This window comes from Odontesthes bonariensis, chromosome 3, assembly GCF_027942865.1.
Source record: "Odontesthes bonariensis isolate fOdoBon6 chromosome 3, fOdoBon6.hap1, whole genome shotgun sequence".
Lineage (NCBI taxonomy): Eukaryota > Metazoa > Chordata > Actinopteri > Atheriniformes > Atherinopsidae > Odontesthes > Odontesthes bonariensis.
Genome location: NC_134508.1, coordinates 24,815,682 through 24,829,935, shown reverse-complemented (window position 1 = coordinate 24,829,935; position 14,254 = coordinate 24,815,682). Strand labels below are relative to the sequence as shown.

General features: G+C 40.7%; 1 protein-coding gene across 10 annotated transcripts in view; it reads right to left on the bottom strand.

Annotated features, from left to right (window-relative positions):
• Nucleotides 1-1,055: 1,055 nt before the first annotated feature.
• LOC142377266 (calcium-dependent secretion activator 1-like) overlaps nucleotides 1,056-14,254 on the bottom strand; it is a 79,342-nt gene continuing 66,143 nt past the window's right edge. For all 10 annotated transcript variants that reach the window (XM_075461200.1, XM_075461190.1, XM_075461196.1 and 7 more), the window contains 8 exons: nucleotides 13,267-13,422; nucleotides 13,025-13,172; nucleotides 12,850-12,924; nucleotides 12,659-12,742; nucleotides 9,305-9,337; nucleotides 9,026-9,133; nucleotides 2,458-2,562; nucleotides 1,056-2,371 (listed from right to left, as the gene is read on the bottom strand). In XM_075461200.1, the coding sequence (XP_075317315.1) occupies nucleotides 2,195-2,371; nucleotides 2,458-2,562; nucleotides 9,026-9,133; nucleotides 9,305-9,337; nucleotides 12,659-12,742; nucleotides 12,850-12,924; nucleotides 13,025-13,172; nucleotides 13,267-13,422 (886 nt within the window). In that variant the 3' untranslated portion in view covers nucleotides 1,056-2,194. The remainder of the gene's footprint in view (nucleotides 2,372-2,457; nucleotides 2,563-9,025; nucleotides 9,134-9,304; nucleotides 9,338-12,658; nucleotides 12,743-12,849; nucleotides 12,925-13,024; nucleotides 13,173-13,266; nucleotides 13,423-14,254) is intronic.

Here is a 14,254-nt window from a genome sequence, read left to right as displayed (position 1 = left end):
TTTACTTTTACTTCATTTTAAAGTGTGGCAGGAACGGATCGGCCACATCAGGCGTTAGTCGTGCCATTCCACAGAGGACACACTGGCGTGTCCTGGCTTGTAGCTCCTCAGACGATCCTCCTCTTTCCTTTGATCCTTTCCCCTCTGGGTGCATTTTAGGACTTGAAATGCCCTTCAAAATGTTTTGTTGTGAGCAATTTACTGGTAACAAGCAGGAGGATGGAGAAGCAAAGAGAAGAAAAAGCTGAAAATAGATCAATTACATAACCCATATAGCCAAATCCCTCCATTTTGCAGAGTTAAGGTGCACTTTTATCCTTTAGGGGTGAACCAACCCTTCAACTGAGGCTTTTTGGGGCCTTTGGATATCTACATAACTACTCCATGATCCCTCAAAGAAAATTGTCACCTTAACACTGCAGTGTTGAAGTGAAGGGCCAAGAGGAAGGATTGGAATTGGACCCAAGTCTATTTTTAAATCCCCCGTTTAAAACATTTACTTCTGTGAAAGCCTTTGGCAATGTCTGATATATTTAACGCACCTTTTTTACTGATGTAATCTCGTGAACAATTTGTCAGATTTATCTATCTAACTCAATCGATACCGCCTTGTGAAGCAGTTTGAAACATTGTTAACATGGAGCAAAGTTTTAGTGCTTCACATCCTGCTTTGAAGCTAAATCTGTTGCACATAAGAAGTAGAAAAAAATGTTATTGGACACCATTACAACTGGCTGTCAGCAGCTCCTGATGTAGCTTAAAAAGTAATATGACACCTGCAGTGGTATTGTAGGAAACACTGATTCGGTTTTGGAATTTTACAGAGCCTCGCTGTCTGTCTAAGCTGATTTATGGACATCTGTCACAGCTCAATATTATCTTCACAGTGCAAAAGTCACACTGAATCTAAAGATGAGTCTACAGTATCATGTTTGTGCTGATTCAGAGAGGGGGTAGCTAAAGGGGAGATGTAATTACTCTCCACTGCTGCTTTATGTGTTGTTCAGTTAGTCTCTAATTATCTCAGGTGCAGCGGGTAAACATGACAGAGGATGCACATGTACAATAATTTTTATTTGGAGGCCACAGCTCTTGCATATTACAACTGTTGGCTTTCATAAGGCAAAAGCAAGAATGAATCCACCAGCTAATTCACACAGAAAACAGAAAGCGTTTAGGGAGGGTGGGAACCCACAGGCATGCAGCAATGGCTCAGAATGCAATGTACAGCATTTTATATTTATATATATATTTATATAATATATACAAAACAACAGTGAGACCCAAACAAATGCCAGACATCTCATTCTACACAATTACAGAACAAAGACGAACCAACTTTTTTTTTTTTTCTTCAATAAAAAAAAAAAAATCATTTTTGCTCTTTTCTCTGTAAAAGTGCAACTCAATTAAAATAGAACCTGTTTCAAGGCCTTTTTTAATGTTGAAATAAAAATAGAATCTCCCGAGTTATCAAAATGGAGCTATGAGAATTGCATCTCCTGAACACCCACTCGCTGAAGTCCAAGATTCCCGTTGAATCGTGTCTAATTAGTAATTGAGATGAGATCACATAGCATTGACACATGATAAAAATGCAGGTCTAGGCTTACTGTCGATGTTGATAACTGTGAGTAGACAACAGTGGATCTGTTAACAGCCGTAAACAAATACAAAGGTTTTTCATTTTCACATTGAAGCAGTTGGCATTCACTTAAAAACGGACGAGACAAAGAAAAGGGTCCACACACTCATCATCACGACAATGTACCATTAATGAATGTAGAATACGACAAAGAAGCGCCATATAGGTTTGCATTGGACAGGGACACACCTATTAATCTCACTCAACATTGTCAAACAAATGGTTCTCCATATTGCTTAGTAACACATAGAAATGAATTTAGAAATGAATGAAGATCAAATATAGGTGCTATCTTTATCATGACACAGCTAAACTGCCAATCATGGATATTTTTTTGACATTTTTATCTTGATTTTCTTCATTATTAGTTCTATTTTAATAGTTAATAGTTCCTTCATAGGCATTTCGAGCTGACAAAGAGGTCCTAGAGTGGCTATCTGAGTTGGTACATGCATCGGTAACCAGGCTAAAGTCAAAAGTGTGAATGGGGGGGGTGAGAGAGAGGGGGGGGGGGGTTCAGACAGACGGACGGGCTGGATTGCACAGGCTCTAGTCGTCGTCTTCATCTTCCTCATCGCTGTCCTTCATGGAGATGCCCTGCATGCCTCCTTCCCTCACTGAAGCAGTGGCTTCCTCCAAAGTCAGCCTGTTGCGCACCGTATCGTACATCTTGCTGTTCAGGGTGGAGTCCGGGACCCCCTGCAGGCGGAAGTCTCTGTACTTTTTCTGCAGGAGCACAGCGATACGTCAGCACAGCGAGGCGCGCGCCATGAATTGCTCTTATAATTGCAACATCTGTTTTACGTTCTGACCTTTGTGATCCTGATGAGGATCTTGAGCTGGTAGACGTGGAGCTGCTGATCCATGCGTTCAGTGAGCCAGGTCCCCAGCAGGTTCATGGTGGCAGTGTACCATTGCTGAAACACATAAACGCAACACTCTCCAGCAAAACACACACCCACACACGTACTCGAGACACCTTGACGTAAAAATGACCTTAAAGACAAACAGACAACTACTAAACACATACAATATATCAAAGCGTTAATGCTCAAGTTCAAAAACGTGTATTAAATCATCACATCAATAAAGGCCGAGTGTACACGGTAAAAAGTCACAGGGCTAAAGCTGAATCTCCATCCCACTTCACTCGCATCAAACAGCTGAAAAAGGTCGACTGGGACAAAGGCCCTGGTTGTATTAAATATGTATAACTTATATCACAGGAAGAGACAAAACAACCACAACTAGAAGCAGAAGTAACAGAAGACAACAAAGACCAAAGTCAACAGTATAAAAAACAAAATGACGGACACGGCATGATAAACAACTGGAAAACTGACAAAGAATTGCCAAAGAGAAACATTAAGACCGAGGTGAAATAAATGACCAACGACAAGATGCAAAATGACACGAGATACTGTGCCACGCTGGGGCACGACTACCCCAGTTAGATGTTAAATGAATCATTTTTAAAAGGAAAACAAAAAGGCAGAAGACAGAAAGATGATCCAAAAATAACCAAAACTGGGTCAAAAACCAAACAAATGAGAGATGTAAAAAGGCCAAACTGAGAGACAAAATGAGCAAAATGGAACAAACAACAAGAGATGCAAAATAATGCAAAGATACACTGCTGGGGAGACAAAACAAGCATGGATTGTCTCTGCGTGGTTTATGTTCGATGTGCATCTCTTTCAGTCTCCGTCTCTCTCAGGAGCTGTTCATAAGCCATTCATAAGTTGTGCAATTTCTCAGTAAGAACCAGCAATCAATGCGAGTTAAAAGGCTGTCAATATGTAAGAATGTAATTATCTTCAAAGTAAATAAATCCTTTTTTCCGCTACAGAAGAATTATGAGCTTTTCTCTGCTCATCAGAACTTAAACAGCCCCATTAACAACTCAGACCGCCTCCCGTCTTCATCTCCTTTTAACTTCGACAGTTAATGGCTTCACATAAATTATGACGTAGCTGCAATCACAAAGGTGAGCTCACAAAGTTTTACCAGCCAAAAACTGAGTTCATCTCCTTCATCAGAACTGCGTGAGCTCTTTATGTGGATGCACTGAGGTGAATGTTCAATTTAACTGTTCAGTTACTCAAACTACACCCCCAAAAACTACACTAGCTTTGCTGTACAGTTTTGATAAAGGATAGGTTATATTTAGGAAAAGACAGCACGTTTGCTTTCTTGCTGAATTCCACTCTGTCTGTAGGTAACAGAGCTTGAGACTCTTCGGTTTATTTGAGCCAATTCATGAAACCTCCGAGGAAGAAGCAAGGGAATGCTGGTCGGAAATAGTCTCAGAGGTGAATGCGCTCTAAAACATAGGATATGGTCAAATGGTCTAAACAAATGACTTCCTTTATTTTTTTCATAACCACGGTTCCTTGACCTCGTTGGAGACGGGGTTAAGGAAAGATGGCAGGAGAAATCTATTCGAAGATGGGAAAAGAGAACCGGGCTGGAATTAGAATCCAGTCCGCACGAAATTAGCTTGTTTATGTCGTAAAGCATGGTCGAGTGTTTTCCATGCTAAATGAGATACTATAAGAAGCACCGGAGTTCCATTTTACTGGTCCCTATCATGGCTGTCACTTAGATACCTTCAGTTCATTTCACTTAAGCACCTTCTTAAGACTTCAAGAATATTCTACCGGACCCATTGCATGTCAAGCCGAGATGCTGGTTGGAGAAATTTGTTACCCCTGCATTAAGGTTTTTTTTCCTGCTTAATGTCTGTATGCTAATGTAACCTAATTGGGTTCTGGATCAAGCCTAACATTGAGAGGACAAAAAGACAGTTCCATCTATTTCTCATCCAAATCTGAAACGCATATTTCACAAGAAAGTTAAAGTAGGTCTGTGGTGTCATCCAAAAGGGCTGATCCAAGAAGGTCCTTTAAAGTCACTGATTTCAGGCCCTTTGCCGACCAGTATGTATGCGGGAGTGAATGAGACTTGAGAATTTACAAAATTCAAGAAACACAGATCATCTGCACCTAAATGACAAATAAAATCAGACTAAATTCTACATATCATCTGCCGACGGAATCTGCCAGGTTTTTAGTTCGTGTTCCCAACACAACCCTCTCAGACACACGAGCACAGCCCGAGTGTGACATCCACACACACACAAACCTGTTATATGGCACTCTGAAGAGCTGAAAGGAGGCGCTCACTCACTGAACACTGATTCTACAGCTACTTGAAGGAATTAATAAAACAGAGGGAAGTCATGAAGAGCTAACAGATTTATCTGTTTTAAACTGCAATTACCTTTAGAACTACTTGAAAATGTTCAAATCAATATTTTGTATAATCTACATGGCCCATCTATGACTGAAGGCAATTACTTAGCCTTTATGTATTATTTATTGAAGTGGAAATGCGGCGCTGCATCTAAAATGCCCTACACTGCAGATATGAAACTACTACGGGGGACGGAAATTATAGTTTTGACACAAGTTCATTAGCAAAAGAAAAATAGGATGAGAGTGAGTAAATGGTTAGCAGGCAGGGCGCAGGGTGCTATTTTCTTGTAGCTTTTCTCCAGTTTGCTTTAAGTCGTCGTTTTACCAGCTTAAAGTTACAAGAGAACAGCACGTGTGCCTAATAGAAACACTTGTCATACCTCCAAGAAAAGAACTTTAAACTTGTGAGTAGGCAGGAACACAGAAAAAAGCTTGTAAGGCCCAAATGAGAAGTGTCTGCTGTTGGCTCATTTAACTGTTTAGTTTTTAGTTGATGTTTTAATTAGATCAAGAATAGATCAAAAAGATTGAAGCCTGGTTATGCAGATGCCTGTCCACTTCACAGTCGAGTTGAGCGTGCAGTGCATGCAGACCTCGCAGGTGGGTAGGTGGCTGAGTACGTGCTGAGGAAGACTGCTCTATGTGCAAATGAGGCAGAGCTCTGAGAAGGAGGGTCATGCTAGAAGATGTACACAGGAAGATTATTTGACTCTAAAATCATGCCAACCAACATAATGTGATAAAACAAGGCAACGCAACGCTAGAGATAAGTGCCACTTTTTTTTAATAGAAGGAGGCAGCGAGAATGGTGTTAATCAGAAAAGAGGAGATTAAAAAGGATTGAAAAAATTAAGTGAAAGAGAGAAAAAGTAGAACCTGTGCAGCATCTAGAAACTACTTTCACGCGCATGCAAATGGATGTGGAGACATGCTTTCAAATGAAAGGAAAAAAACTGACAACCTTCGTTTCGCATGCAGTTTAAAATGCCAAAACTGCAACAATCACAGCTGGAGAAATCGTTTGATTCAACAAGACAGTGCTGAGTAGGATTTCGGTGCACTTTGGGGCCACACAGAGGACACAAGGGGTAAAACTCCATGTTAGAGATACTGACAAAACACAAGGAGACAGGGGAGCCGGTGTGGACCTCAAAGACGAAAGCAGACCCACTTCACAACAGCTTCACTCCTCACACCGTGACAAGGAAAATATCAAGTTCATCTGGCACAAAACTCCTGCTTCTACAGCCAACACAAAAATAGAAAAAAACCACAGGGAGACTTCTGAATGTCTCTCAGACAGAAAAACTTCACGTCACGGCCTCACAGAGAGAGGTGTCAACACACACAGCTGTCACACACCTGCACAGACGCAGGTCTGTGCAAAGAGTCACAGAATGACATGAAGCACACACGTCACAGCATTATGTATCAATCAAATCACACATGGAGGACACATTTATGTCAATGTATCCTGTTAGGATTATGTTTGTTAAGACAGTGCTCTCTTCACTCTGTAACACACTGGTTCCCAACTCTTTTGTCTGGGGCGCTCTAGAGAGAAGAGCCTTCTCATGTCCCCTCATCCCAGCTGCTACATGTCTGATCTTTGGCATGTTATACCCGTTAGGAGTAGCTTTCGAGCTCAGGGGCCAGATGCATAAAGCTCCTTGTCTAAACCACGTGCATGTACAAAGGCAGAGATGTGCCCTCTTTTCATCAGCTTTAGAAAGCCTTGAGTGCAAATGGTATTCTATTATAAGTCTTGGTTATTGTGAGAGTGTATGCATATGCCTGAGCCAAACTTCCAGTCCCACATTTAGCCATAATGAGATGGAGATACTACCCTAATTAACCACTTGGTGATAAGAACCCTGTTGCATGCCTAAAATGAGATACTCAGAGAAGTGGAGGGAAGGAAATGTGTTTTAGTTGCTGATTACGGTTGTTGAATTACAAACATGGCAAAAACTTCTGATTGCTAAACCGTGACAGATGTTATGAACTCTGTCGGTTCAGAGCACAGGATGCTCGCAGAGTTGAGAAAAAAAAATGGCTGGACAGCACAAACATATTGAAAAGGTCCTCCAACAGCACCAGCGTAGCCATCATTATGCTCATTTTAATATTATATACTATATATATTATTATTATATTACTAATTACTAATATATTATATTACCACAGGGCTGCAGATGTAAGGGCCCAGATGTGTTTAGTACACAATCAGACATCTACAATTCGGTATCTGAATGGTTAGTGAGAACGATTAATACAGTTGTCTGTTAGGGCGGACGGATAATTATTATCAGAAATATACTCAGAGATCAAAAGCTGTTAATCTTTTTCATTTTTTTTCTAACAATATTTGTTTCTGGATTTGCATTTAAACGAACCCTGTATACATGTGAAACAAGTGTGTATGTCGAACCTACCATTTACACATCTGGCACCCTGAGATTCTCGGGTCAACCGTGTGAAAGTTCAGCTGCTTAAATGTAGTCTGGTAGAGGAGGGATGCATTTTAAATGGTATGAACCAGGTATGAACAGATATTTCTGCCTAACACCGGTTAGTATCGGTTATTATTCCTCCTGTTGTCTTCAATCAGCCTATCGGCTAATAGTATAACATAAACCAGTGGCAGTGGCTGATATTTATCAGCTGTGCCTCGGTTGCATCACACTGATATTGCCCTGAAACTGACTTGATGTAATTAAAATTTCTAAAACAAAGAAATAGTTGGATCATGTCAACACTGAAAAGACTTTTGTAATTGTATTTTACCATATTCATTGTTTGCCTGGCATTAAAGAGACAATAAATGACAGAAATGGTTAGTGTCAGCATCAAGCCATCTGCTAAATTATCCTTATTATCTTTATGATCCCGTTATACTTAACGTTGGTATTATCCCAGAATTTCACATACATTTCTAAGAAAACTAACAAATGTACATCTGAGCAGGTGTTGGTCATTCCTCAGCTCTTCTCATGATTTCAGAGCTATGTTGACTGTATAATATTATATAGTTAAATAACAACTTTGGATTGTTTGAAGAAACATGAAAAGTATTCTGAAAATGATCATTGAAGTTTTATTGAGTCCAATCGGAGCTGCATTGTATTACTTCAAAAACTATATTGCTTCCCCCTTTTTATTTGATTTTCTTTCTTTTTCGACTTAATGTTTCCATTTGTATGTATGTATTGATTCATATTTGTTACAGAGTGCTTGCAGCAAAGTGTAGAGGTGCCGTGCAGACAGTCTGGTGTTGACTTTTCTAAGTTGCTTTTTGTGTGTGTTAGACGTGTTTCTGCCTTCCTCTTTGTTTCCATGATTCATGTGGTGACAGTGTTTAAATCACTGCTCCCTCAGTTATGATTTCAGTACCTACTTCAGCTTAAAAGGCTGCACTACAATGTACTTCAGACTGGAAAAAAAATACTTAATATCATCTTATCTCTTTTCATGCTTATCTTCATTTTGACCCCTCTAATTAATCTTGGGCCCCACAGGTTGGGAACCACTGCTCTAACAGATCGAGGCCATATGACATGTGAGCCTCTGAGTTTGACATCATTATGTGACCCAGGCCCACCCAGCATTTTCACATCACATAGCGAAACTGCATGGGTGCTTCACTGTGGGCTGAGTGTGTCACTTTCTCACGAGGCTGGCATGTTTTAAGTGGAAAGAGCCTGGACGCGGAGAGTAAAGTAATGACGGGGGGGGGGGGGAGTTGCTGTCCTGGCACAAAATAACTATGTTTAGTTCTGTTCTTTCCACAGAGAGCACTGCTTCAGATAATCCTTTTTTTGGGGGGATGCTTTCATGGACTCTTTGTAAAGAAAATAACCTTTTTTTCAAAAAAAAAAAAACACACAAAGGCCCAAAAGCACTTTGGCAATGCACACCAGAATACAGAGGGCAGCAGTGATTCAGAGAGAGATAGATAGAAAGAGAGAAGTCAAGAGGGGTAGAGGATCAGAGAAGCCTCTCCTGCCAGGCTGAAGTACACATCCTGGTCTCAAAATGGGACTTATCCCTCTCTGCCCTGTTGTTTTGCCACATTTTGAAAGGCCCCTCCCTTTGTGAGTGGAGGAGAAGGCATCTTACTTACATCAAATAACCTTTCTATATACACCTCCTCATTGACCTTATCACGAAGCATGTCCTGAGAGTGGCGCATAAAGGTCACATAGCCATCAGCTACGTCCATTCCAGGTTTCTGTAAAAACACAAGCACAACACCGTCATGACTCAGCAGAGGACTGACCACGGCAACACTGGCTGTACAAACAACCGCGGTAAGAGAAACCGCTCTGCAAACACACACACACACACACACACACACACAAGCTCACAAGTAAACAGAAAAGTAGGATGTTTTTGAACTTACAGGTACTTCCACGTATTTTGAGGCAGCTTTCACCTGAAATTAGATTAAATACTGTCAATCACAGGGCGAGGAGACTGTAATTACCTTCTCATTTCATTAAACAAGCCAACATTTTTAAATATCGCATGTTAATGAACCTGAGAAGTCATGAAAGAGATTCTGTTACCTTACACAGTCCTCAGGTTCTAAACATGATATTTCCTTGAACATGAAGTAATTTGCCAAAAGAATTAAAACTAGTTTTAATTTCTATCAACTGAATAATGTGGTAAGAGGCAGTTGTATCTTTATAGATGATTTGACATGCATTATATTACTTTGTTACGTAGGCCAGGGGCCTGTACGTCAAAGCATGTTCAAAACATTCAGGATATCTTCAGGTGATATGGCTTAATTGACCCTGACAATGAGGATTTTGTTAAGCGATTCTATCGACTCCATAACTCAAGACAGGTTTCTGACTCTGGATATGTGCGCGTTGACGTTCAACAGATGGAGTTGGCAGCAGCTGACCAATTTCTATCATATATTTCCAGCAGGCTCAGAAGGAGCACAGTTGCTGCAGCAAAAGCAGGATAGAAGGATGACAACGTCAAAGAATATTGCTTATGTGATGGAGTAAAATGACAAGCTTATCAATATGACTGTCACATCATTAAAGCACCAGTCGCTCTAATGATTTCCGATTTTGTATTTCATAAAATGACCGGCTGCTTTGCATCAAACAAAGAACAAACAGAAAAGCGATTCAAACCAGTCGGTGTGCTCAATGTAAATGTATACGATCTTTTTCTGTCATCAAGGTTCTAAACTGCTGAACAAAAAAGGGTTCGTTTTCATTTCTATTTTTATTCAAATCTGATAAAATGTGGATATGAATATGCAAGTGTGAACATTGTTTGAGGCTGTTTTTTTACGAGTTGTGTGCCTTTTGTGAGCTTTGTACCTATACACTGTATGAGTAATCAACAGAGAAATGTTCAGTGATGATTTTAATGAACAAAAATGATTAAAGTTGGTTCCAAATTTTTAAAAGTCAGCAGCAAAAAAGCTTTATAGTAATCAGTCTCTGTATTAGGCTACCAAAGCATTTCCCTCTGTTAACATATCTCTCACGAAGGCAAACCTCAATTTTACTGTCCACTTATTGATGTCCTTTTTTTATTTTCATTTCAATCAATTCATTGAGAATAGGAGATTTTACATGAGTAAATCTTAAAACCCAACCTGCTTTGGAGCAGATTAACTTAGCAGCATTAGTTATCGGGGTGATAAACCTCTCAAGGAAGTGGACCAGAGGTCCGTTTCACGAAGCAGGTTTAGTGAAAACTCTGAGTTTGTTAACCCTGAAATGAGGGAAACTCTGAGTTTTCCGTTTCACAAAGGGAGGTAACTCAACCCCGAGAAAGAGGGGTAACTCTAGCCTGTTTTACAAAGAGAGGTAACTTAACCTTTCGGTCGGTTACCGTAGTAACAGACTCTCTGAACCTAACCTGGTCGGGACCAGGTTTTATTCAAGAAACCTTGAGTTTCTTTCTGTCTCCGCCCTCTTTCAGCCACACACGCCATTTGATTTCCTCATTCATTCAGTCAGCAGAGTTCTTCTACTTCTAGAAGTCCATTAGGCACAGTAGGAGGCGACTTTTTTCACGAACATGGCATGTCCTTTTGACTACGATCCCGTGGATGAAGGTGCAGCATTATTGCGCAGAGAAATAAATATTCGTCAGAGATGGTTATCAGACCGCGCATAGGTTTTTGCATTTACAGACAATTATCTTTTTGAGCGGCACCATCAGAATGTGTTGGGACAAAAGAAAAAAAAGACAAAAGACAAATAAATATTTGTATGAATAGGCTTAAAAAAGACATATATAGGCCTATTATATTTTATAAAGGCACTCGTGTCTTGGGGGTGGATTCCCTCAGCCACTGGCCTCCCGTTAGAGGTGGCGGTGCTGGGCACTACCCGTTTTACAGGCATCTGCCTTCTTTCTGTTGGCTCAGTAGAAGTCTGTGTTAGTTTAAATAGGCTTAATTATTTAACAGAACATGATATAGATGATGACTCTAAATTGTCCTTAGGAGTGAGTGTGAGTGTGGTTGTTTGTCTCGTTTGTCTCTGTGTGGCCCTGCGATGGACTGGCGGCCTGTCCAGGGTGTACCCTGCCTCTTGCCCATTGACCGCTCCAGCCCCCCCACCTGACTGACGGATTCAGCGGTATAGATAATGGATGGATGGATGATATAGATGAGAAGACATAGTTTATGTGTGTGAAAACAGCATTATGTTGGGAATAAAATAACTGCACAGTCAAATAGCCACTTAATATTTATTTTACAGTGTAAAACATGATCAAAATGAGCCTCCATGCTGAGGTCTCACCTGTTTGAACAATGTTTTTATATTTCATCTTAAACTGCTGCCAAGTGCGCTTCTCCCCCGCGGGATTGCAGCTAAATGAAATAAATGAATGGGCTACCATTCAAGCAGTTCCCCCTGTAATATTATTGTGATTGCAAAGGACTACATTTAAATTTACACTTTTGCTGCTGCAGCGGTGTTGCACTTATTTCTAAAAACGTATTGAAACTCGCCGTATGAGCGCATTAAGATTTCCAATTCGAGGTTGGTGAAAAACGTAGCCCCTCATGGTGACTCGTCGAATCGGGGCTCCATTGATGCTGGCTTTTTAAAGTTGTGGTGCACGCGCTAAACTCAAGGTGAACTTACTCAGAGTTGATTAAACTCACTCAAATCAGCGTTTCTGGAACCTCAGAGTTGATCAACTCAGAGATCAGGAATAGACTCAGAGTTGGTTGAACCTGCTTTGTGAAACGGAACCCAGCTTTGTGACGCTGAAAATCCAGAGGTGAAGCTGAAGTTATCTCCATAAACCACATATCCTGCTTCATAGTACTGGCCCCTGGACTCCCTTGTGAAAGACAGGGATTGTTTGATCAAATAAAGGCAAAAAATATTTGAAACAGAAATAAAGAAACATGATTCCACAAAACAGAAATTAATTTCAGAAAACACAAATTCATTTTTGGAAGTGGAACCAAAAAACAAACAAAAAACCCCAAAACCTTCAGATTTAGTCATCTTTTTCGAAATGTAATGTTTTTGTGAATTCATTATATTTGAAATGTTTTTTTGTGTTTGATTTTGTTGTGTGTTTGGCTTTAAACCTCAGAGCTGAGAGAATCTCATGTGAACAAGATGGATTTAAAATCTTGTGGGCACGAATCAATGTGCTTATTTTGTCTTGCGAATCAAAATTAGGCTAATCACCAGTTGGAGGTACCCAACTGTTTTTCAGAATATATGTCTGGGGAACTGAAGAATCTCACCGTGAAAGAGAGGAAGGAGGAGAAGAGAGTTCCTTCATCGTATCTGGAAATCTTAGCCAACACTCCCTCCAGAATGACAACAAACTAAGAAATAAGGAAAACAGAGGAAAACAGAGGAAACATCACCCTATGGTTTGTATCAGTTTTGCTTTTGACAGTGTAGTAATGCAACAGCTGAGATACCGTCCCACCTTTGCAATCAGAAGCTGGATCATGTCCTTCACACTCTCCTCAATCAGTTCATCTATTTTGGAGTGGAACTGTTTCTACAAGAAATAAAGCAGACATTTCATCAAAACTATTCATGTGAGCAGATTCTAAACTCCAAGTAACATCATAAAACATTGTCTCAGATGATGCTTTTACCTCTTGTCCCATCTCCATGGCGCACAATTTAGCTGATTGGTCCTTGGCATCGACCATCACATTGAACATGGTGCATAGTGATGGAGAGACACGGAAATCTGTGGACTTACTGCTCTTTGTCAGCTTGGACTCAAATGCCATCCTGGTGCTGAAAGGTAAGAGAAAGAAATTATACACACTACAATTTAAAATATGCAAGTATAATATTAATTCTGTGTTCTGCTTCACACTTGGCTACATACCGCTTGACACAGTTCTCGATCATGTTGCTTGACATGAGCTGGATGCGACTCTCAAGGTGTTTGGCAAACTCCTCCTCAGGCCAGTGAAGGTCTCTGATGAAAGTCTGAAGGGCGTCCAGCTTCCAGAAGAGGTCCTCTGATGTCCCAGAACCATTACTGCCATCGATCCAAACACATACACACACACAGGTAAAAAAAAAAGGTCAACTTACTGAAGAAGCCTCAAACTCTGAGGGGGGGTGGGGCTTGTTGTGGCAAGTGCAGAGGATAATGCAGTTCCTCTACACCCAAACACAGTAAGATTTTACTCTCACCATACACTGATTGCTCTGTCCAAATGTTTTTTTTCACTTCCTATTTACTCTTATCTGTCTGGACAGTCAGTGTATGGGTGAAAAGGAGCGGGTAGGGTCTACTGTAACAAATCAATAACCATACTGCAGAGCATGATTATTGACTGTTATGTGAAGTGGCCACATGCAGGTAAAGTCACTGCAGAAACAGCAGCAGCTCACACTGTGTCAAGACAAAGGTGAAGGGAATGGAGATGTGAGGGAGGGCATGTAAAAAAAAAAGAAAAAAAAAAGGGCTTCTCTGATCAGTGTCAAAGAGCAAAAACAAAAACTAACTTCATGTATCACAGGCCCTCTCTCAACATCCATGTCCCCAGGCTGGTGGGGCCCCTCAAAGATTTGCCAAAAAAATCATGCAGACCTTTTCTTTATCATCCTGAGTAGAGCTGATTGGGAAACATGATTGGGAAAGATGCGGAGGCGGGAGGGAGATTTGATAAAACAGAGAAGTTTGAACTCTTTCCTCCAAAGTTCCCCACTTTATCATCTCCAGTGAATGACACTGTCCTCCCTCCCAATCAGACTACTAGCAGGTGGGAAAGGTCAGGGATGAACCTATGGCCAAGTTGCTAAGCATCACTGTTATCCCCTTCTGCATCCCGGACAAGCCCCCATATCTGTTACGACCTGTCTTA